Raw genomic sequence first — 26,445 nt, 5'->3', positions numbered from 1 at the left:
GGTGGGCAGCGAAATAGGTACGTTCTAGTTTTAATGGAATAAAACGTTTTGTAATACTTCTGTGTACGTAATTAGAGCGGCTGTCGCAGGAAAGTAGCTCTAGGCACCCGTGACGCATTTCCTGATCTCCTAGGCGTCCCAGGTGGTGGGTAGAGAAACCCTGGCATCACATTAGTGGCCTTCCCAGTTGGGTTAGGTTCCAACACTTGTGTGATGACTCAAAGTTGGCATAGAATCAGGGTGTCATGCGCGGACTACCTTTCAGTTGATTTTACTATCGATGCCTACTGTGGACATTGAACATCAAATATTAGAAAAAGTTCGTCTTATTAACGCGCGCTCCTCAACAGACAATGGCAAATCTACGAGTGCATTTCGACAATGAAAAAAAGCGTCTCATACAAAGAAATTGCATAAAATTGAAGGTCCTGCTATTTGAAGAAAAACATCAAAACTCATACCATAAATTGGAAGAGTAACTCGGCCAAACGTAACTCGTAAGCACGTGTAATAAAGGATATAAGCGCCAAAGTTATAAACTATATGCTGGCGCAAAATTAATCATCCAATTTTGTTTCTGAATAACTTAATTATATATATATATACATATATAATTGGCGCGTACACCCTTTTTGGGTGTTAGGCTGAGCTCCTCCTCCTATTTGTGGCGTGCGTCTTAAGGGATAACACCACTGTACACGCGTAAAATAAACACGATTTTTAAAGAATTTTTTGTATAGAAGGAAAGGGAAATCAATCACTCTGATTTGGGAAGTTATTACTTATATACTAAAATACAAAACTACAAAGTTTGATCGAAAAATTTTACAAAATGGCGGCATAGGAGACATTTTTGTAATCTGGTTTCTCTTGAAAGAGCTCCGCGGCACGCAGCACAGAGGTTGCAAATTTTAATCTGGAACAAAGAAACATTTTTTTTCTTAATCTAGATAAGAATAGCTAGAGAAACACGTAGGGGATTTAAAAAATATTTATTTTTGTGGAATTAGCAAGCATTTGAAGGGAAAAACTCTATTTTGGACTAAAAAAACGGCACTTAAATAATTATAACAATCGTTTAAATTAATCTATCGAAAATCCCCTACGCTCTTCTCTCAAGAAGGTTATTATACAGACGTAGTGAAAAACCTGATTAAAAATATTTAAAATTGTTTGAGTTATGCTGCGTGCCAGTTTCAGAAAACGGGTTTTGAGAAAAACGCGTTTAAAGTTTGGAAATTTGGAGAAGTCGTTAGGTAGCAGTCACTAACGCTTGGTTAAAAGCTTAAAATATTTATGAAATAAACTTCGGTAACGTACAAAACTTTTTCTTCTCTATTTTAAAAGGTTCAAAGAATTGTTTAAGCTTATAAAAAAAAAATCAATTTTTTGAAATTTCTACAGTGGTTTTACCCCTTAATGTTGTTCCACAAATGGAGGGACCTTCAGTTTCAAGCCGACTCCGGACGGTAAATATTTTTTATGAGGAGCTTTTTCATGGCAGGAGGTTTGCCATTGCGGCCGCTATTATATTTTTCTTCATTTTTGGTCTTTCACCGAGATTTGAACCTACGTTCTCTCTGAATTCCGAATGGTAGTCACGCACCAACCCATTCGGCTACGGCGGCTCGAATAACTTAATTACTTAATGAAAAAAAATGATTTGATGAAGATCTTTATGCGTTCCATTGTTTGTCTGACGTACGACACCATTTACAAAAACTAAAAAAAACCCTTCCAATAGGGTGATTAATTTTGCGCCACCTTGTATTACGAAGAAACATATCTATTTAAAAAATATCTCAAATAAATTTTCATAATTTTCTTCTCATTCTTTCTCTCAAAGAGTACATAAAAAAACCATGTGTTTTATGTGCAAAATCTTATATAATTTGTAATTTAGTATCACGCAGTTAAAGTTGTGTGCTAATCTATGTATCATTTCGGGGGATGTGACAGGAAAACTACGAGTTGAGCTTGAAAAATAGGTAATAATTTTTACTTTTATACACTGAAATAGGGACGATTAGCAAGAACAGCAATCAGACACAATTAAGCCCATTGTACTGCACTCAGATTCCCTTTTAATTTTCTTTAAATCTACCCGACCTCCGAAGAAATCTGAGTAGATCTTGTGATGCGACGGAGCCAAGGTGGTCGCTTCTTAACACATCACTGTCTGAGAAGCCTACCTTTTCCATGTACTTCGCCAACAGAAAGTGGCCCGTTATCAGTCCAACCAGCTGATTTGCGACAGTCGGTCGGACATGACAGGTAACATCCGTTATCAATAATTATGATAATAATACTTGTAAAATTACAGCGTATCAAGCGTAATTTGTTGGTCCAACCTATAAAGTTAACCATACTAACTGACCGATACGCTATTGCTCCCTTCAAAATACACTTTTTTCTTTTTCGATTTTTTAATTACCTAACAAATATATTTTTTTAATTTTAACTGCACTAACCGGCCGATAAAATATTTCTCACTTTAAAGTGCACTTGGATTATTTTTAAAATTTTCTCAACTTGTCTGACGAAGATGAATTTTTAACGCTTGAACCAAGGCAATGTAATACTCGTACTCTAGAACTGGAGAATATTTACAAATTTACCAAAGAATCTGAAAAATTCTCACAGGACTAACTACCTCTGTCTCTGTCTCTATTCTTTCCTATCTCTTTCTCTGATACTTTTCTCCTTTCCCCCTTGACTATCTACCCTCTTTCCAGAGCTCTAAGTACAATTGGCTTTTTATCCTGAGTGTTTTAGGAGCCACCAAATTTCTGGGTCTCCTTGGCTGGACCAATTCAAATTTCAATTCCGCGGCGTAATCAATAAGGTGAACCATACCAACCGACCGATAAAATATTTTTCACTTTAAATTGTATTTTAATTACTATTTCACCTCCTCAACTCTTCGACGAAGATAAATTTTGAATGCTTAAACTCTGGCAATCCAATCTACAACGTGAACTATGCTAAATGATCGATCCACTATTCTTCACTTTAAAGTGCATTTTAGCTTATTTTTCAACTTCTGACAAGAATACATTTTTGATACCTAATCAATAGCAATTTAACCAAGAATGTGAACTATAAAATTATTTAAACTTTACAGTGCACTTTAATTAATTTATCCTCTATCTGACGAAATCAAATTTATTATGCTTAAATTACGGTAGGTTTGAAGTAAAATTCACTAAATTCTTTAACTATCTCCAAAGCTGGTAATGCCAGTGAGCAAAACCAAATATTATTTAATTAGGATATATCGCTTTATTGAATTTCATTTTACTTTAAACGTGACTATAAAATTTTAAATCAACTAACCAACCAACACACAGGGCGCACCAATCGATTCGATAATTTAAAAACCTTTCGAGAGAATGAAAATGTGCTTATCGATATAAGGTTAATTGAGAAATGGTCCTATGCAAAATATACCCGAGAGTTTTAAATGCCTGAAGTTCGATTTGATAATTTCATGGCAAAATAGTTGTATTTTCGTGTATTTGGTATCTTTATTCTGGGGAAACATAAACGAAGTAACACAAAGGAAAGTTACTCTCATACAAAAGGCCAACGATCGAAGCTGCAGGAGGCGATCTTTATTGCAGATCTCGTGCAAGGTTGTTTAAGCGATCATGTTAGCACGATCGACTTTGAATTTTCACTTTTACTCAAGTGAGAGTTTTATGATATTAGAATGTCTTTTTCTCTTTTTTTTCCTTTTTCTCCAATTTTTTTTTATTTTCAAAAAGCATAAATCTAATTCAGACAAAGTCAAAGTATGAAGACAAGTTGCTCTTTCGTCTCATTCTTCACAAAGAAGGCAATATATAATATATCTAAGTATAGGGAGTGGTCATTTATGGCATGAAGTCTACAGTCTTCCCGTAATCGTCTGTAGTAACAGAACTTCAGTGCTTGAGAGCGCCACATTTCTTTCACTCGGGCATGGCAGATCAAAAAGGGGGATTTCTATCACTTGTTGCAGACCAAAAACTTTTATTAGGTGTCACATTTTTAGGTGATACTGATTTTCATTTTTTCATTAAGACTTTAAAGATTCAAAAGACTAAAATTTAAATACTTATACAACTTCTGTGATTTTAATATTTACAAAAATAAATGTTTTTTGCTTCCAACTTCCTGCTTATTGCTCTTTTATAAAAACGTAAAAAAGATTTTTTTAACTTATATTATAACTCAAAATAAAGCAAATGCACGATGAAAAATCCATATTTTTTCTGGATAAAAGTAAAACTAAAAATGTTTAATAGCTGGATATATCCTTTTTCTCTTCACGTGCATATGAAATTTTTTCGAGATGACAAAACAAAGTTGATTTTTGTCGCACTCACTTGTTTTCTCAAACTACTTCATCTAACACCCCTTCCCTCTAACCCGGCACCGACAGACAGCTCTTTTCTTGAGCATCTCATTATATTACAAAGAAGACAACTGATCGGTTAACCGCGACTTAAACAGGATTTGGTAAACTACTATAACAAAAAGAACAAAAGCAACATGTGGACAGCCAAGAAGACTGCAACGCTCTGAAGTCGACTTAAAACAACTCCAAGTGTATTTCCATAATGTCAAGGATCCCTGGAATAAATTCACCAGTAAGAGACGCGATTTACACTGGATCGCACGACACAAAGCGTTTCGGGTAACTAAGAAACCAGCGCTTGCGCAAGGAAACCAACTAAGACATAAGCTGAGAAACTGATATTGAAAATTGGCCAAGTTTTCTTCATTCACAAGTGAAAGAAAAGATTACACGCGCCATCAAGACTGGCTAAACCTACGTTCTACACCTATAGAACAAGCATCAAACTCGTTTGAATAAATATCCTTAAGGGTGTGCTAAGGCAGAACTGGAGTGAATTGCACAGTTCCGGAATTCCGAAGAAGAATTGCTGTGTGTAAACTGTAAAGTTGAAGAGGTGAGTACTGATACCATTAAATACTAAGTATCATCAAAAGAGTTGCGTTTGATTGGAACCCCTAAGGGAGTTGCAGACGCGGTAGGCTCCAGGCCAACACCTGGTGGCGACAGGTGGATGCAGAAGCGCAGAAAGCAGGCTATTCGTGGAGGCAAAGGATAGATGAGCCAAACTACTTTATAAATATTACTTTTTCGAGAAGCCGCAGTCCCAGTGAAAGTTGGAGCGGATGCACTTACAAATTAGCACAGATTAAAGTAAACATAAGTACTTAGTACGAGAAGGATGAAAAAACTTGCTCCTTTCCTTACATTGTAAATTCAGTGAGAATCCAAGTGAACTTATAGATCAGCGCTTTAGATCGCACCTAACCTAACCCGAAGAGTGAGTTTTGTCGTTTAATATACAAATAAAAACGTTTTTCAAGGAATCATCGCCAAATTTGTTGATTGCTCAAGAAAATTTAGTACAGGAGTGTATTCGTATCCGTTTCAGTGGCCATTTGTGTAGCTGTGTATGCTTAATGCCGTTTAGATTTTAATGCAATCGGTGTGTATGCACATTTAAGTGGAGAGAAACAAACAATTTGATTTGCAAAGTGCAAAGGTATCGCTTTAAGCGCGCTCCTCCTGCCCATGCGCAACAATAACTCAACAATAAACACCAGGCAAAGCCAACAACAACAACTAGTAACATAATAAGTACTACAATAAATATTGTTACACTGCCTACATACAAAGGCATGTAGTTGTTGCCGCTTCTGCTGCTGCAATAGTCAGTCAGTCAACCAATCCGTCAGCCAGGCAGCCAAGCAGCCAGTGTAAAGTGTAATATACGTTAATTCACAAATAATTGCAGACCGCCAAGAAATGAATTGCTGATTCGGCGCCATCAACTCCATCGAAAAGGTCTCCGCAGCCGTCTTGACATCTTAATGGCAATCAGAAACAGAATACCTATGATTTTTGCTTCTTTTTAACTGTGTGTCATCGTTCTTTCTTTTGTTGTTGTTATTTTTATTTTTTATTTATTTTTGCTGGTTTAGTTGCTGCGGTTATATCTGGCCAAGTCAAAATTGTATGCAAAATGGCAAAGAAACATGTGTCTAAACAAACAAACATACATACATATGAATATACGCATACATACACACGTGTGTACATATGCACCTATGTAGCATAAGGAGCAATATGCTTTATGAGTTGATAGCTGAAGACACACAAAGTAAAGCTGGCCAAGCAGCAAGTCAAGCCACTTCATATTATACCCACATACACTCATACATATGCAGGTATAGCAGTATGGCAATACATCCGACGCACTAATAAAACAATAAAGAAAACATGAATATGATAATGTGAACAATACAATGGTTAAGAAAATCGCTGACAAAAGGCGCCTGCGCAGCGCCTATTAGTTTGGGAAAAAATCGTTGTAACTCTCCCATTCGCATTACCGATACACGCAACCCCCCTCCATCCCCTTCCGTCATTCTATATACATGCACATAAACACTTGTTCATTTGTTTGTTATATGCCTTGTGAATGTCCTTTGAAATGCTCGTTTAATGGTTGGAAAGCTCTCATTATTGTTCTATAATGATTGCAGTCGGCACAGAGGTTCGGTTCAATTAGATTTAAACCAAAATTGCATAAATACTATTCATTTATTCGTTTGCTTGCATGAATCTCTGTGTATGCATGAAAAGTATCAATGGAAAAAAAGACAAAGAAAAGGAAAAAAACGCTGCGCACAGTGTTCTAAAATAAGAAGTGGCAGAAGAAAAAACATTAAAAATATTGCTATGTTTGAGGTGCACGCAAAGAAGACAAGATAGTTCAAGGATCGAAAAGCTTACAATGTTTCATTCATCTCATCTCATTCCTTAACCCCAAAAACCTTATCCTTTCCTAAAACAAGCAAAAACAAAGAAAAGCACACAGTTCCACATTGCATCAGTGGCGCCAGCAAGAGGAAGCGGGCAACCGCGGTAATAGCGCTGACACACCAAATTTAGCGAACGCCTCAACCATCTGTGTGATCCTTCTGCCAGAAAATGTCAAACCCAAATGGCGCTCTAAGCAGTAAGAAGGCGTTGTTCCTAAGCAACGACAGGTGGGCATTCCCACTACTTAGGAATGGTAGCGGCAGGCTAATCACCTACCCTGTCAGAAATCAAAATAGATTAACGAAACCAACGCAAGGCTGAGTCTTGTCGAGGCCCTATGCTCCCGAGAGAAGTGAACAAGGAAAAAAAGCAGTTTGTCGAAGGAAAAATAACGTAGTTCGGTCATTCTCAGTACATATATGCGGCTCAAAAATGTACTATCGGCAGAGCACAACGACAGCGAAAATAAATATCTCATCATCATCCAAATGCTATATCTGTACTATCCTCATCATTCAAACGAGATATATACAGTGAATCATCGATGATGCCTATGGTGACCATATGTCGGTTCCCTGGATTATAGTCCGTAATTAGTCCTATAAGTGCTCGTAGTTTACTCCTGCACGGTCCAAGGAAGAATTTTTCGGCCATCCTGTCAGGCCTTTTCACGAAACACTTATTAGTAAAGAACTTCACTTCCGTGTGAAAGCTTTATAAATAGGTAAAAGTAGCTTTGCGGGAACGACTGTTAGGCAAGCATACACTATTTCACTCAGGTAGTAAGCACTTAGCTCTGCTCTTGAAGCTCTAAGAAATGCTTTGGTTGATTGTCGTTAACATATTACCAACTTTTCGTGAATTGTTCATCATTGACAACAGATAGACCTCGTCTAAAAATAGTAAAAACCTGAACGATACTACAAAAGCCAAAAACCTTCTCACTGTATTTTTTTTTTTTTTTTTTTGTGTAACACCACGGCGACTCTCGGCAGGCAATGACAAATCTTCGAGTGTATTTCTGCCATGAAGAAGCTCCTCATAGAAAAACATCTGTCGTTCTTAGACGGCTTAAAACTGTGGGTCACCTACAAAGGGTGTAGGCGCCAATCATATACTATATAACACCACCTCTGGTCGAGCGCAGGTTACAGTTTTTTACTCGACCTCCAGGATTTTGGAGAAAAGCGCTTAAATTACAAAGAACGTGTATTCGTAGGCAGTGCCAATTTCAGCTAAAGAATGATTGGCACTGTTGTTCCACAGGTATGAGACTCAGAGCGTAATTTTTTTTATTTTTCCATACAACATCCGTATAATCTCAAAAGTGTGTGAATGAGAGAAAATATTAATTGGAGCAAGCTAATATAGAAGAAGCTAAAGCAGACTCCAAGTACCGCACAGGAGGGCTTGCAGGGGTATTTTTTCTGCAAAAATTAATATGCCCGGATCGGACAAACTGATCATGGAGGATGATAAACAAACAGAATGTACTTATGATCACGCTTTCTCGTCTCGGTAGATGATCTCCTTAAGAGGAATAGAAGCATAAAATTCTATCGAAGACAGCTATTGTGAACCATTAAACTTCAGCAATACGTTTATATTCTTCAAAGTAATACCTAAGAGGTTTGGTAAAAATGTAGGGATGAATATATTTAAATTTAATTTGGCGGAGAGATACTGAAGGCATCCCAAAAACACCTTCTAAATAAGTAGGCACATCATTTCATACTGGGTCTGCATGCTCACAATCAGTACAGAAACGTTTCGTAGATGAGAGAAAGCGCGAAGTTTGGATAACAAAAATCAGTGCCAAAAAATACCTTCCACAGATCACTAACCTGCGATCAGAGGTCCCAGTACAATAGTCAAATAGCAAGCAAGGGCCTACAGTGCATAGAGACTTTCAATAACCCAATTTCGCTCTATCTATTTATAAGTAGTTTAAATTTCAGAAGCTTGTATTTGAGACACCAAAATTAGTGTGATAGATTATGAAAGCGTAGGAGAGATTATTAGGTAGTAAAGTCCTCTCTCGACGAACAAAACTAACACTTTACAAGGCTCTCATCATACCCGTCCTATCGTATGGTGCAAAAACTTGGACGATGACAACATCTGATGAGGCGTCACGTGGAGGGTTTGAGAGAAAGACTCAGCGGATTTTTTGTACCTTTGCACGTTAGTGACGGCAAGCATCGTAGGCGATGCAACAATGAACTGTATGAGCTTTACGACTCCATAGAAATAGTGCAGCGAATAAAGATTCAGCGGCTTCATTGGCTGAGTCATGTCGTCCGAATGGACACAAACGCTCCGGCTCTGAAAGTATTCGATGCGGTACCAGCTGGTAGTAGCAGTGGAAGAGAAAGGCTTTCTAGCAGAAGAAGAGAAAGGTCTCCTCTGGACATGGCTTCACTTGGTGTTTCCAACTGGCGCTGGCTATCACGAGAAAAAAACGCGATAATCAAGCAGAAGATGAAAAAGGGGTTATGAATTTAAAAGATACTATAATACTCTTTTGGTGGAGTAGCAAATCAACCGCTCAACTGGTAAAGGGTCTATCTATGGAACAACCAAAGGATCAGCGCCTGTCATAGGCACAATTTTAGTGGCGGCTGTCAAGTGGATAAAGGAACAAAACTTACAGGATTACATGTGAGACCGTTACAACCAAGCTTTTACTTAAGCCTGGCAGAAAATAACTACGTTTCTTGATAGAAGTTTTCACGGAGCCCATTTCTTGATTACAACGAACGATTCGCTGTACTTTTTTTACCTGGTCCTTCTGTGAATAGATTTACGTACGAATTTTTTGGCTTAGATATATGGAGGTAATTTACGTAATCTACGTAGCCTTTAACAGATTTCTAAATTTTTTTTTTAAAGTCCAGCAAGTTTGAAGAGCAAACGAAGCACGAATCCTCCCTCTTCTGTTTTCGCAAAGCTATTTAACGTTTCGGCCACCGTAGCCGAATGGGTTGGTGGGTGACTACTATTCGGAATTCAGAGAAAACGAATTCGAATCTCGGTGAAAGACCAAAAATGAAGAAAAAGTTGTTTCTAATAGCGGTCGCCCCTCTGCAGGCAATGGCAAATCTCCAAGTGTTTTTCTGTGATGAAAAAGCTTTTACCGACCTAGCCCAAATACGAAAATCAAAAAGCAATTTTCATTGAATAAGATTTTTTTATTTGATTTTAAATTATATTTATTCGCAGGGTATTTTGTGCTCTCCCATACGTACACGAAGGAATAAATTTGATCTGGAAAATGCAAACCAAGTGTCTGTTAACAAATTTGCGTCAAATCTTCGGCAGCGTCGCTAATTATAGTTTTCATAAAAAAGTATCAAACCAATGTACTTTTTTTTCTAATACGAGCATAAAATCAAAACCATTCTCATGGCTTCAAAAATAATACACTGTGCCTTTACTGTTGTGCGAAACGGCACCTCCTCCACTTTAACGATCTTTTCATTATTCCTTCAAATATTTACCACAATATTCGAAAGACAAAGCTAACCGAATGTCGTTTTCTTTACAGAACCGCAGGCATACTTAGAAGACGCCACCGTTACGACTGCCCCGACTGCCTACAATGGATTTCAATAACAGAACCAGAGCTCGGGCACCAACACACCACTCGTTTGTGCTGCTCCTCATATCTTCACGACCAGCGCCGTAGCGGCAGCAGCAGCAGCTTTAGAAAAAATGCCGAATTCCAGAAGCGACTACTAAACAATCAATTGGATTACAAAAAGTACGCTTAGGCGATATTATCAGTATAGAGTGCAGCTGGGGAAAAAGGAAATGTATGGCAGCAGTAGCAGGCGACTAGGACGACTACGACGAGGAGGATGACTATTGAAATTAAGAGGGCATAAGTTGGGCTGTTGCTCCTCCACAGCGCGTCACACATTCACACACACACACATGCGCATGCATACATCACACACAGTTCGCTACAGTGCGCTACCTTTGAAGCGACGCATAACAAGCGAAAGGTAAAGCGGCAAGAGGACAGTCAACAGTCAATGTGCAACGTGCAACTGCGACTTGGTACCGCCTTGGCTGCCAACTGCCGACTTCAATCTTATTATACGACGAAAAGGAACGAAATTTTTCAGTGGTACGCGTCCGCAAAACTGCACAAAGGTGAATACAATGCGGAATGCTTTCTAAGATTCTTGTCGTTGCTGAGTAAATGCATTTCGAATATTCGTTGTTGGCGGCATTGGCATCGGTTGCATCAACCGCGAGTGGTGGCTAGCACGCTGGCAAGCAGATGAGTCAACAATAGCAACAAAAATTTAGCTTGGGCCTGAGGGCAGAGTGGGCTGTGGCCGAAAAATCGTACGCGCCTAGTCAAAGGATGTGACGATGGCGGTAGCGGTGGCGGTGGCGGCGACGAACGCGTGCCGTTGTTTTTCAAATGCTTTGGATGCTGCCGCCACCGCCACCGCTGCCACGCAATTAAATTTACGAATGCTGCCAATGTAAAAGCGCACGTGGTCACCAAATAGTCAACTGCAACAAACACAAACAGAAGCGGAGACAAACGAAAACGGAGTAGAGAGTTTAGTTGGTGAACTAAAAACGTACAAAATTAACGAAAACCATTGAAATACCAGTGACGGGGGCGCAGCGCATCGCGGAGTGTTGTGCTGTGCTTTCGGCATAATACGCACCGCAAGCGATGCCAGGCGTAAGCGCGCGCGCAGGAGGCGCTGAACGGTAGGGTACATACACCTAAAGAGGAGCACAACTGAAGGTTTGCCGCCAAGATGCGCGCTGGAAATTTCGTACACATACTGAAATATGCATATGTTGCGTGTGTGTGTGTGTTTGTTTTTGAATCGATACGCGAATTAGCCGCAACTACATAAGCTGCGGAAGTTCAATGCTTTCTCGTATAGATAAAACAAATGGCGGTTGACTTTTGTTAAACTGCTAGGCGGCATAGGCACTTACGCGTATGTACATATGTGATCGTTTGTCGCGCATGCGCAGCTAGTTATTGACAGTCGATATTTTCGTGCCAAGCAAAAATTTACAGCGAAAACAATAATAAAAAACATAGAACTAAATGTAAAATTTTCGCTGTTGTTATTGGGCTTGTAATTGCTAAGAAAATTAAAGCTATGCATGTATGTATGTGTATGTATGTGTGAATAAAAGTCGTTGAATGAAAATTGATTTTTTCTTGAATTACATATGTAGGTTTGGCGTCGTCAATGTTGCTAAGCCCGCGGGAAGGGACGCGAAGCAAATGGCTGTGTGTGGCAGACGAAAAATCATGAAAGAATAACACCATTTATGGTAGTCACGGTAAGAGCACAGCCACACGCACCACACAGCTTTACATATGTTTGTGCACATGTATGCACATATGAAACACATAATTGCACACCCGCGCAAAAAAAACATCAGAAAGAGTGAACTCTTAAATTTAAACGAGCGGTTGTAAGTATAAGCTAAAGTAGACGTAAATGAGTTGGTAAGCGAACAAATATATAACAATTAAGAAACGAAATAATATACGAGTATATATATGAGTTATATATATGTATATATTTTATACACTTTGCATTTAGAAAAGAAAAACAAAACAAAAATTAAAAAAAACAGTCAACCCACTACAAGAAATCGTTCAGTGCGCGCGCGGTTCAGTGTTTAACCTTGACAGCCAGCTGTTGAGCGAGTTGGCGGCGATTCACTAACCCATTCACCAACACACACACACACACACGCAAGCACTCATGCGCGCTTGCCCACACACGTACACATTTACAACGAATTTATTGACATGATCACTTACCAACTCATTGACAAATTCAACCGCTCACTCACTCATTCACTCGGTTCGATCGATCATATGCAGCGATCTGTGCTCTGTTAGACCCATTTGCCAGTTATACATACATACATACATAGATACATTTACCTACTGCGTTCAACCCCAACCAAATTTGGTCGATTAAAGCGTCAAGCGGCAGGCATTTGATAGATATGCATTTAATATTAATTAAAAAAAAAACAGAATAATAATAAAAATAAATAATTTTCAATTCAACTATTGTTGACAATGACGCGCAGAAGTTAGTCAAGCTACCCATTGTAGGTGGCAGGGTTTAAAATGATTATACTGATGCGACCGCTGACTGACACAGGTGCTGCTGCTGCTGCTGAACTTGTAAAGGGTGACCGTATTAGAATGATAGAAATCCATGAAAACAACAAAAATGTAGCCAGTTGATTAACTTTTATTTCGCCATTGTGGACTGCGACCTCTGATGTGGTCTTTCGCGCATGGCCGCAGCCTACAACTCGTTCGAAACTCATTTTTGTATCGATGACACAAACATACCGGCACTTGAGACGTAATAACTTTGCTTTCACTGAACCGAATATCGCCAAGCTTTCACTGAAAGTCAGCTAGGGATGTAACTTCCAACACACTAACACATTAAAAAGATGGCGTCATCAAAAAAATTTCTATGACGCCAGTCTAGTTTATTTTAGACTTCACCTTGTATAATTGGCGGCTTCTAGGGCATTTAAGCACTTCTTCAGACTTTTTGCTCAATAACACCCATAGATTTAGAGTCACACGCCCTAATGCAAAGTGTCTTGCTTTTTTCTAAACTAAAATGAAGCCATTATAAATTGAATTACGCGAATTGACTAAACTAACGCAGCTATAGAAAACTGCACTTGCGCCAAACGCCAACCACCATCAGCTGTTTAAGGTAACGCTCTCTCTTTCTAATGTATGTAATACCTCTCGCGCTAGAAAAAAAAAGAGTTTAGAAAAATCCTTCATTCGGCTTAGAAATTTTTTTTTGTATAGATTCTGTATAAAATTTTCACGCTTTATCGACAAGAATTTCACAACTTTTTACGTTGACACTTTGAAAGCCACTGAAAATTACACAAACTTATTAGTTTGGCATAGGTGTCTCAAAACAGGCGACCCTGGACGCAGGGTGAGTAAGTAAGTGTCCTTCTTAGGACGCCGTCCTTGCCCTCTACCTCGAAGCAATGCGGAAGCAGTCCCGGGGTGGAGGGAAAAATCCAAGAGAAGAGAAGGGATATTTTTAGTGGAATCACCACGTAGTAGCGACGGTTACTATATGGTGCGAAAGCATTTTTAATCCAATCTCACCGCCAAAAAAAAACAAAATATTGGAAACCGTAAGAACATTTAGAATGGAAGCGCTAAGCTGTGTACCAAACGAACTCAACTTCACCGTGAGCCAAAAAACCTTGAATGAGTAATCATTATTCAAAGCATTGACAGTTGATTTTTTTTCGATACTCATGGGATTTCGCAACTTCAGTGAGCTCCTGCACCTTTAACTACAGTCTAAGTCTATTCCCAGTATTACTACCTTCACGTTCAAGCCCAACTCTTCGCAATAATAAGCAAAACTCGAACCGAAATTTCGAAAAATCGAACCGACACTTCTTAGATCCCCCAGCAAGGCAGTGTTTCAACTCATTCTGTTGTCAAAGAGAAAGCGTCCCGCGCCTTGGAGAAGCTGCCTGAAGAATATTTCTTGCTCTACTGTATCGAACATGGAAAAATGAGGAGAAATAGATATGAGAGGAGAAGTAATTGGTAAGGAAGAGCCTGCAGTGATAAGTGAGAAGTATATAGTTTTAAGCCGCCTCTAAACGGCAAATGGTTTTTATGAGAAGTTTTTTGATCACAGAAATGCCTACCGAGGAGCAAAGCAACCGCTATTGTACAATACGTAGACACAACTTTGCTTTATCCACCATTTGATGGTTGCTGCCTACAAATATTGAAATCGGGTACAACCGAATAGTAGTCACGCACAAAACTGATTCCGCTAAGCTTGACGCACATTTTACAATAATTCCTTACATTTTAGAGACTTCAAAGTGAAGGAAAACTAATTATACATTTTTTATTGATTACGAGCTGCTGTAATTTCTTTGTATTTTTATCTGCTCATTTGTAACTTTTCTAAGAGCTTGAAGTATTTCCTAAAAGGTGCAATACATTTTTTTCTTATGTTGATCGAATGTACCGTTATTTAAACGAAAAGCACAAGAGAAAATAATAAAACAAAACATCAATTGTAGAGATTCGGCAAAGAAATACTAAATTATCCGCCAATATTTTGTTGCCCATATTTGTCCCTTCTCTTTTTATGACCTATTTCGTAACGACATCTTCTCATAGGAATTGCACTTATTTTCAAATCGTGCCCTGCAACGGGCAGCAACAAATAAACACTGCGTGGGGAGTATGCAATGCGCTAATCTTTACCACCTTTCAGATTTATATTTTTCTCTCTCTCTCTCTTAGCTTCACAGCCTGTGGTGGACCATAGCTTCATCAACAAAGGCGAAGGATTGCCAATTCAGTCTCTCTCTTGTCTCATTTTTCCAATTACGAACGTTCACCGCTTTTAAGTCTGCTTCGAATCATCAAGCCATCTCTTTCTTGGTCGGCCTCTCTTTTTTCTTCCTCCTATTGGACGCAAAGTAAACCCCCTTTCTTGGATTTTTTCGTTGGGTATTCTTATGATGTGACCAATCCATCTAATCCGCCAATAAGGTTTTCAATTTCGTTGTTGTAACGGATGCGATACGTGCCGTTTTCAAGCCGAATTATATTTTTCTAGGTAAAACCAATGTGTGAACCAGCGACCGTAATCATTATGAGTTTCATCAAAAAATTTATATTTAATAATAATTTTGAGATTTTAAAATTTTCGATCATAAAATAATATATTTCTGAGTGTTATTATCTTGCTCAGAAAAGAAATGAAGTAATACCATATTTTTTGATCAAAAATAAAATCCAGTTTTCGAGTACAATTTTTTCACTCTCAAATAATTATTATTTTGATAATGGAATAATGGGACCCGCAAGGAACGAGAAGAGAAACACCATTTATGACTTGGCAATCCGCAATGAAACTGGAAAATCGTTTAATGAACTAAGAAATAGAAATGTTTGGAAAATTTTTTCTTGAATCCTTAAGCTTTTAAAAGAGTGGAATAATAATAATTTGTGTGATCCAAAATAACCATTATTTTTAGTGGTATTTTTTTCATCAAAAATAGTGATAATTTTAATCATTATTTTTTCATCAAGAAAGGTGGGGTGGCAGCATATTTCTTCTTTCCAAAGTGAAAATCAAGCGTATCCAAGGGGGCGTAAAATTAATCACCCTACCGGAAATTTTATAATTGGACAGCTGCAGTATGCAAACAGACAAGGAATCAAGCATGTAAATGTCAAAATAAAGACTACCACACTGCTGTGCTAAAGTTGCGAATTTTTCAATTATTTACTTGCAAACTTTCTGCACCATTCGGAAGTGGGTAAGGAATCATATGGAAGTGGTTACTATGAGCTTAGCCAGCGCTGCGACAACATTATTTTAATCATTTCCATACGAAGCATGATGAATGGGCAAACTGCATGTATGCGGAATATTTTAGCAGCTATATGGAAGTCATAAGCATCTCTGCAATTTATTTGAAAGCTATTTGATCACCCGTTAGATCAGGGTGAAGATCACTCAGTAGCACTCAGCAAACGCACTCGTGCCCTCTGCCGGCTGCTGGCTGGGCTGCTTTACTTGGAAATAAACTGGATGTAAATAAATGTAAAAAACACCTACTAGCGCACTCACCAACTAACCAATGTATGCGGCAACTACACTTAACAAGCACGAAAAAGTAGAAAATTTAGATTTTGTTTGGTTTACTGAACGCCGCTTACGTTGCTCTGTTTTGTTGTTTTTTATTTGCTTGTGTTGCTTATATTTTGTGCTATCGGCAATGTCGATTGCGCGCATGCGCTTGTCTGCCTACAACTTATTCCACTGAATATGCATAAGTTGTAAATATATTTGCATGTACACACACACATATGTACATATGTAAACTTTTGGGCGGCATGGCACACGTCATTGTGTCCCACGCTTATTAATGCCACATTGACATTGACATTATTCGTTTGGTGTCATGATGAAAAGTGCGGAAAAGCTCAATGAAGATCAGCGGAAAAAATGGCGAGCGCGTGAAATGCCTTTAAATGTTGTTTATTTCTTACTTTTATTTATATTAAAAAAATGTATTTCTTTTTTTAATTTTTTCATTTTATTTAAAACAATGTTTGTTTTATTTATTTGTTTTAATTTTTATTTTATTTTATAAATTTCTTTCTATTATTTTTTTATTTTATAAATTTTTTTCTATTGTTTTTTTATTTTATAAATTTGTTTCTATTATTATTTTTTATTTTACAAATTTATTTCTATTATTTTTTTATTTAATTATATTTTTTTATTATTATTTTTATTTAATTTAATTTTTCTATTTTTTTAATTTTTGTTTTAATAAATAAAAACTCCAAAAATGATCTATTGAATTAAGAAAGCCGATAATTGCGAAGCTGCCACGCAAAATAGAAATTAATTGAACCAACTTAATTATTTTGGAGCTGCATATAAATGTTACATTTTGTTGTTTTATTTTATTTTATCTTATTTTTATTTTCGCTATATTTCCTTAACTTGCGTAGGCCCAAGTGCGCGAGAGGCTTTATGAGAAGCGGAAGCGACAACGCAATATGCATTTTAATACGCATATTTAGTTACAAAACAACAACAAAAAAAAATATGTATAACTTCAAATGTATGTACGTATGTATGCATGTAGACATGTGTCGTATTACGAATGAATTTACTATAGTCGAAAATCTGGTTTGTTCATCAACGCTAGCAAGTTCAGCGTTTGCCCCAAATCATTGACGAACAGACAGAATAGATCAGCAGCAATTTTTAAGATATGAAATCGGTCTGAGAATTCAAAAATATCTTCAACAGGGCGGTGAATCTACCGTTTAGAATTGAACTAGCAATTTTTTTTTAATTTGGAAGTAAAAATAATATCTGCAATGTGTCAGAATAAATTTCTCATGATTAGAAATTCACAAAATGAGTCACTTTTCATTGGAACAAATTTGGGAATTATTAACATCGAATTTCGAAAATCGAATAGCCGAAACGGTAATATCAATTAGCCGCCTAGAAGCTGAGATTTGACACCATCAACTAATTTTTAGCGCCGTCAAAGGGTAAGGATAAGGGTTACATCAAGCATCCAGATACTATTCAAGAGCTGCTGACACTAGTGAATATGCACTAAAATTGGATTGGTAGAATGAGCTACTACTGTGTGTTTCACGTTTAGAAAGCAGCTTTCAATTAATTAAAAATGTATTAAAAAAAATTCATGCGTCTTTTATTCATAGCCAAATTAAATTAAATTCCAAACACTTAATAGATGGAACACCCTGTACTTTTACCTATACACACTTAATCCCTACATAAACGCTTCGAAACACGAAGATGAAAAATTAGTCGAAATAGCTTATCAGAAACATTAACAGTAATTAATTAAGCAACAAAAGGTTTCTTTGAGACCTCCCAAAAATCGTAATAAATAGTCGCACGCCAAAAGTATCTCAGAGTCGTAGCGCGCAACCCCACTTGGAACATGGCCAACTTCCACATGCTTTTCTACCATTAAAAATCATTTTGCTGTAAGACAAAAAATCAAAAAATACACCAAAGGGGTTTGTAATAGTGCCACCACAATTTTGTTTTTAAATAAAAATGCACTACCAGATCGTTGTGAAATGGTCATTCACGATTAACATTTGTATCAAGATGAAGTGCTTCTGAGTCGTTGGTCGCCACTTAAAGATCGCGTACTCTATTCAAAGGCCTTCCTCAGGCGTTGGCAATATCGCAGCCAACATAGAAGCGATTTTTGTCTAAAGATCTTGATCTACATTCTTATATGATCAATCTAGGAGTTCAAAAGGAAAAAGTTCTTATTTATGAGAATCAGAACTAAAAATATGTTACTTCAAACCTACATGACACCAGGAAACGGTAAAGGTTTAATAAAAAAATTAATGACATTGGAAATCGAAATGAATCTCAAGAAACCAGAAGCCAAATTGGCAAATCGTATACAAAGTAGCGTACAATTAATCACCCTATCGGAAGATTTATAGTTCCTGCACATGGCGTCGTACATCAACCATATTTGACACTTGTGAACTACAAACTGACGCTTGCGAAGTATACCTACAAACAGAAAAACAATGGAGCGCGTAAAAATCAAAAGAAAAATTTCCATCACTCCAAATCATTTTGTAGCAAAAAAAAATTGGTTCAAAAACCAAATTGGTTGATTAATTTTGCGCCATCTTGTATCTTAGTATAATAAATGAAACAAAAATCTTCTGAACGGACGCACCGGTATTGACAAGACCAATTGGAGAAGGAATTGGCATCGTTTGGTGTTGGCACCATCAGCAAAGCGTTTTGAACATTTAGACGCCTTTTGGTAAAAGATGGGAATGAGCAACACAAAGACAAAATCTATTTCCACAATTAAAAACACACACGATATTTTGCGTCCGATTCGCAGTTGGAGTAGCCAGTTAGTGACAAAAGATCTTAAGGCCGAAGTGCAAACCTCCTTTTCATTCATAGTCAATCCATAAATAAGGGAATTATTTAACGAAACAAATAGGTTTTTTTCTTTTAATTAGCTTTCCGAAAGTTGTATATACAGAAGATAGCTTGATCTGGTAGACAAAAGCATTCTTCTCGTATAGGCCAAATCGTTTCATAGTTCTAGCAGCATAATAATAACCATCGAATATATTGTACAAGCTCAATGCTGAGGAACAAAGCCGTTCCATTTGCGCGTTGCTGTTCCGTTTGCGCATTGAAGTAAGGTGAAAAAATTCTTTGTTGTTTCATTATATATATATTCTCGCTTGTCTAAGCTAATTTGATTAATTAAGTTATTAATTTCCCTTTTTTAATTAATTTTTTTTTTAACCGCCACACACACTTGTCAGCACTTTTTTCAACAAATAAAGCAAACAGTTCTCTTTTTAAGAGTTACAAAATTCACTAACATTACAATAATTTTGTATAATATTTATTTTTTAATAATTACAGCGGTTATTTGATTTTGGATTTTTAATGTGTAAAGGAGTTTCTGTTTTTTTTTTAATATATTATTTTAAAAATAAATTGGGAGCCGATTAATTGATTGTATTTTTTTTTTGCATTTGCTACACTTAAAATTATATATTTTTTTATTTATACAAATAAAATAGGTTTTTACTACGCTTTTACTTTCTGTTCGACAGAAATAAATAAAAGTATATATGTGTGTTTTATTCGCTTTGTTTGTTTGTAAAAATTAAAACTGCAATTAAATGGTAAATATATCTAAAAAATTGCTACATTAAATGTGCTAAGCATTAAAATAATGGAAAATATAGCGATTTTCTTAAATGTCGTGTAATGGTTGGAGAATATGGAAGTTTTTTTTATTCGATGAAGGAATTTTATGTGCATAAATACATGCGTTTGCAGTGTTAAAGGAACTTGAAGGCAAAATTACAGGTGAATAAAAACGTTTCTGCTTTTTCGAGTTGCACGGAAGGTTAAAATATTTTAAAATGATTTTCAGGTGAAAAAATACGTTTTTTTTATTTCAGCGCAGATTGAAATGCATACATTTTTTTATTTTCTGTATTAACTTCACTGCTTGATTGATAAAAAAACAATTTTTGGAATTGAAATTTATTTAAATATTTTTTAATTGGAAAACTAACGTTTTGATATTGTTTTTAACTTCACGTTTTTTTTTTTTAATTATAGGTAAATGTTAAACAAAAAAATTTGTTAAATGTTAAGAAAAAATTTTGAAAAGTTAGAAAAGAATTTTGACATTAAATACAAAATAAAATTATTTAAATTTATGTTTAATATAAAAATGTTTGAAAATATTGAAAAGAGCGTATTTAACATTTTGATGCAAGTTAGTATCCCTAAGAACTTTAAGATTTTATTTTTTGTCTTTATTGCCAGTTTTAAAATTTTATTTATTTGTAATTATTTAGTTATATTTTTTTAATTATCATGATAATTTTCCAAAAAAGTTTTAATATATATTTTTTATGGAAATCATTTTCTTTAATTATTAAACAAAGTTTCAATTTTTTCTTTAAATATTAAATAAAAATATTAAACGCAAAAATCACAACTCAACAAATTTATTTCATTTAAATTCTGTTTTCATTTTATTACTTGCATGACTTCACTGAACAAAAAATAGTTTTTAGAACCAAAAATATAGAAAAAATGTGTAACTATTTTCAAAAAAAAGCTTTTAGCATGAAAATATCGAAAAACATGTATAAAAATTGTACTATTATCCAAAAATGGTTTTTATAACTAAAAATATACAAAAAAATGTGTAACTATTTTCAAAAGATTGTTTTTAGAACTAAAATAATGGGAAAAACTGTGTTACTATTTTCAAAAAAAAAAATTGAGAACTAAAAATATGGAAAAAAATAAGAACTATTTTCAAAAAATACTTTTTAGAACTAAAAATATAGAAAAAAATTTGAATTATTTTCAAAAAAGAGCTTTTAGCACTGAAAATATCGAAAAAATTGTTTAAAAAATTTTACTATTATCCAAAAATGGTTTTCATTACTAAAAATATAGAAAAAAATGTGAACTATTTTCAAAAAAGAGTTTCTAGAACTAAAAATATAGAAAAATAAATTTCACTATTGTATTTTCAAAAAATAGCTTTTAGAAAAAAAATATAGAAAATAATTTGCTACTATTTTCAAAAATAGATTGTAGAACTAAAAAACTGAACAAATGTGTTACTGTTTTCAAAAAATAGTTTTTAGAAAAAAAATATAGAAAATAATGTTTTTTAGAACCACAAATATAAAAAAAATGTATTCTGTTTTCAAAAAATAGTTTTTAAAACCACAAATATAGAAAAAAATGGTTAACTATTTTCAAAACATAGGTTTGAGAACTAAAGATATAGAAAATAATTGTTTCCAATTTTCAAAAAATTGTTTTTAGAACCACAAATATTGAAAAAAAAAAAAGTTTTTAGAACTTAAAATATAGAAAAATGTTTTCCAAATTTATTTTACTATATTCACTGCTTAACTGATAAAGCAAAAACTGTTTTCGAAATTGAATTTCGGTAAATTTTTTTTTATAAAGCAGAATTTATTTAAAAATATTGAAAAAAGGCATACAAGTTAACGTTCATAAAAAATTACCTATTTTTATCTAAACGATTTCATGATTAAAAAAACAAATAAAACATTTTTTTTTAATATTTTTAATCAATCCAGTTATAAGTTTAATTAATAAAAAATTGCCGTTTCTTTAAAACAGATTAATTAAGCAAAAATAATGTTAAAATAATTTCAAATTTTTCATTTAATATAAAAAATTTCAAAAATTTTATTTAAAAAATTTTAAAATTTCAAAAAATTCATTTAAACGTTTTTTAATTAAATTTTTTTAAATCAAACTTGTAACAGCTTGTTTTATGTTTATTCCGTTTGTATTTTCCTCCATACCGCCTACTCAACCATTACACACATTTTCATGATTTGTTTTTTTTTTGTTTTTGTGATTTTGCAAATCTACATAAATAACAATAAGCAACTGTGTCTAATATTTTTTTACGTATTGATATTCTTACATCTAAACACTTACTACTCACTAAAAACAAACACATTATTCAACTGATCACGCTCAATCTCATATCCGCAATGCTCTACCACTACATAGACTCTGCAGCAGAATATTATTTTATACTACTCATATATAAAATATTTTTTTTTTATTGATAATTAAATATGTATGTAAATCATTTATTGCACATATTATTCGCAAAATAATTTATTCATTTATAATTTGTATTTTATTTTTATTTTATTCTTTATTTTTTATTTTTGCAATAGCCGACGAAAACTTAAAGCCTTCGAGTTTGTTCAAAAATGGCACTGAATTCAGTTTATAATTTTTTAATTACGAAAAAATTCACTAGTTTCTCTCTTTGCCTTCATTTTAGTGTGTCTTTATCATATATGTATTTCCCTTTTTGTGATTTTTCTTCTATGACAACGGTTGTTCTTGTTTTTGTTTTTGTATTGAAGAGTGGGTATTGTAGGTTCCAATTTATGGCACTGGTACACGCTTTGAGTGCATGAAGTGAAGCCAAGGGGTGGTACGCGTGTATGTTTGTAGACACATAACGTACTCAATGACTCAAGGATATGCCACACACATGCGCCTAAAAGCACACTTCACTTCATTTATGCAACTGTGGAAACATGTGTTCGACTGTCTTTAGTTTCGTTTTGAAATTGAAGTAAAATATGGCACAGTTCAACTTACTTGAGATTACAACAAGAATTGTAAATGTGTATGTACGAGTGTCGTTATGTAGTTTTATATGTATGTATTGTAGTATGTACGTATGTGGATTTTGTCTTGTTACCTTTTAAGATTCGTGTCATCTCATCGTAAATGACTAGTTTCGCATGTTTTGTTTCTCTTTTTGTTTTTCTGTTTGTTTTTGTTTTTTATATACGTTTTTGTTTTTTGTTTTTTTAATTCTCATCATATTAAAGTACTGAGCATTTATGTTCTAATTTAAGGCGAGATCATTGATCGTATTCGTTATTATTCGATACATACAACTAAGTAAAATTGAAGAAAGAAAGCCTGCTCGAATGCAGTATACGAATAAGACCATTACATTACGTATTTCTTCTATATGCAAAACAAAGGAAGTTAAAGGGAGCAGTTTGGAATGTCGATTTTAACTAATTAATTATTTAAGTACACGCGTTTTAATAAAAAAAAAAGAAAAAAACTATGACAGCTGGTCGCTGACACCACAATTTTCTTCAAATGTAGAATAACGCTAAGCTGTGTAAGAGCATTGCTATTAAGCGCATGGAAGCTTAAGCAAAATCACACGGAAAAGCGCGACTAAGCTTTCATACGCACGAAAAAGCGCTCGAACGTAATTTGTTTCCAATTTAACCGCCTAACATTTGACCTTAACCATCACCTATCGCTGCGAATGCGCGTGTGACATGTGAGAGTGTGTCGAGTGGGGCACATGTGGCACGTGCGTGTGATGCGCATGTCCACCGTGCGTGGCATACGCTTGCGCATGCGATAACGGCGATGGTTGACCACCACTATATGGCGATTGCATTATACTCTGCTCGAGTCCGTAGTGCGATGTAGGAGCTTGCGGGTGACTGAGATGAGCGTGACCATGATGGCCGTAAATTAATTGTCTTACTTTTGAGTCCTCGTCCGCTATGTTATAGCTTAATTCGGTCTCTTCGAAGCCAGTCGCTGACATGCGTTGATCACCACCGCCCACACTCGGCGGATCTGGTGAATTGAGACATGTTTGTATTAGTTGTTTACCAGCCTCTGATGTGATCATTGGTTGTAATTTGCGGGTGGCGAACGTATAAACGTGCCCAGTCTCTGAGGCGACTAACAGCATCACTTGGGTACCAGTTAACGTGGAAAGCTCGTACGCCTGCAAGTGGAGAAAAGAAAAAAACAATTTTCCTTTAAAAATTAAGATATTTATATACTATGGGATAGAAAAATTAAAAGTTTTGCCAATTTGTAAAAGTAAAATTAACGGTAAACAAAATGTGTTTTCAGAAAAACCTAAGACCACACAAACAACACCATTTTACATTAAAACATAGGGTTACTCATACCTGTTACGTTACTTTTTAATCGGTTTTCGATATTTGTTTTAAATGTACTATAAACTGCCTTCTTGACTTATTTTGTGAGTTTGGCAAATGGCGTTATGAAAAAAGAATTGTATACATTTTTATTCCAAGCACATAGTAAAATTAAAGAGAACAAAATTAACTTAAAAAGGCGAGATTTCGACATATATCCAAACTTCAATTAACGTAAAAATTTAATGAAAAGCCAACAGCTGATTGCGGTGTGATCTCTAATAGGGAACCATAGGTAGCCATGCTAGAAGGCTGGGAGTTCCATACTATGATTATTGTAGAAGCTGCTGTAATACAGAAGAGGAGGAAACTAACGGCTATTTTTTTACTATTATCTTTTTAAACAGTTGATTTAAACACCTGACGCACGTTTCGTGTTTTGTTTCACTGTCAAACATCTTCAGTTTGGTCTATAACTTAACCATGAATCGTCTTACTACCGAACAACCCTTGCAAATCATTGAATTTTATTATAAAAATGCGTGTTCTGTTAAGAAAGTTTAAGATCCACTTTTTTTATCGAAAAATTGTGTTCAGCGACGAAGCTCATTTTGGATCAATGGGTACGCAAATAAGCAGAATTGTCGATTTTGGAGTGAAGATCAGCCAGAAGAATTGCAAGAGCTACCAATGTATCCAGAAAAGGTCACAATTTGGTGCGGTTTATGGGCTGCAGGTATCATTGGACCGTAATTCTTCAAAGATGCTGCGAATCGTAACGTAACTGTGAATGGTGAGCGCTACGGTGAAATGATATCCAACTTTTTTTTGCTCAAAATGCAAGAGCTTGACTTGCATGACATGTGGTTTTAGCAAGACGGTGTCACAAGCCACACAGCACGCGTAACAATGGACTTGTAGAGAGGCGAGTTCGGTGAACATTTTATTTCACGTTCGGGACCTGTCAATTGGCCACCCAGATCGTGCGATATAACGCCTTTAGATTATTTTTTGTGGGGCTATGTTAAAGCTCATGTCTATTCAGACAAGCCTGCTTTAATTAACGCATTGGAAGACAACATTAAAACATTTATATGTGAGATACCGGCCGAAACATTGGAAAGAGTATGCCAAAATTGGAATAAGCGGATGGACCATTTGAAGCGCAGTAGCGGTCAACATTTGCATGAAATAATCTTCAAACATTAAATTATATGGACTGTACTATCGATTTAAATAAAAATTTCATGCATTTTTCTGAATTTTAGGTGTGTTTTTTTGAAAAACTTTCCTATATCTCTTAAAAAATCACCCTTTATTAGACCCCTCCCTTGTGAGTGTGAAGGATTAGCTGGAAGAAGGCTTCACACGCTTAGTAGTGCATTTTTAGCAGATGTAGCTCGTTTATAAAAGCCACAGCATAGTTTAAAAAGGATCCCATAGCGTAAGAAAAAAGTTGCAGTGCATTACAATGGACCTACGATAGGTCTAAGTGTGTCATATTGGCAGCCACCAGGCCTACCTAACTACCCTTAATAGATTTTTGGCCGCAAGCAATGACGCCCTAAGTCAAAACTCATGCTTTCGAAACAAATCAATTAAACATTTGTGTAATATTTAAAAGTCAATACGTAGAGTCAATGTATTTTTAGGAATAACTTAATTATTACACAGTACGAAAATTTTCAGGTCATCAGCCCAAACCAAACCAATTGCAAATGAAAGTACTCATGTAGAATAGTAAAAATCCATCTGGGTTCTGTCACAATTTTTTTACAGTGTGTTAAAGTTTCGCAGTATTGATCAAATGCCACATTAAATAATATCGTAAATCCAGTACAAATATTGATTTTTCTTAAATTTTGTCTTAGAAGACTTTTAGCAAAATTCAATGAAAAATCTGTTATTGAACATTTTATGTATGCTATGTGACTATTTAAACCATTTTTCA

General features: G+C 35.3%; 1 protein-coding gene across 2 annotated transcripts in view; it reads right to left on the bottom strand.

Annotated features, from left to right (window-relative positions):
* LOC129245104 (serum response factor homolog) overlaps positions 1 to 26,445 on the bottom strand; it is a 69,564-nt gene that overhangs the window by 29,005 nt on the left and 14,114 nt on the right. Inside the window, exon 2 of one of the 2 annotated variants that reach the window (XM_054883088.1) lies at positions 24,086 to 24,334. In XM_054883088.1, coding sequence (XP_054739063.1) covers positions 24,086 to 24,334 — 249 coding nt within the window. Of the gene's footprint in view, positions 1 to 23,802; positions 24,335 to 26,445 lie in introns of those variants that run through there. The other variant, XM_054883089.1, reaches the window with a different exon arrangement.

The sequence above is a fragment of the Anastrepha obliqua genome, chromosome 4 (genome assembly GCF_027943255.1).
Source record: "Anastrepha obliqua isolate idAnaObli1 chromosome 4, idAnaObli1_1.0, whole genome shotgun sequence".
In the NCBI taxonomy this organism is placed as follows: Eukaryota; Metazoa; Arthropoda; class Insecta; order Diptera; family Tephritidae; genus Anastrepha; species Anastrepha obliqua.
This window is presented reverse-complemented; position numbering and strand designations above follow the sequence as displayed.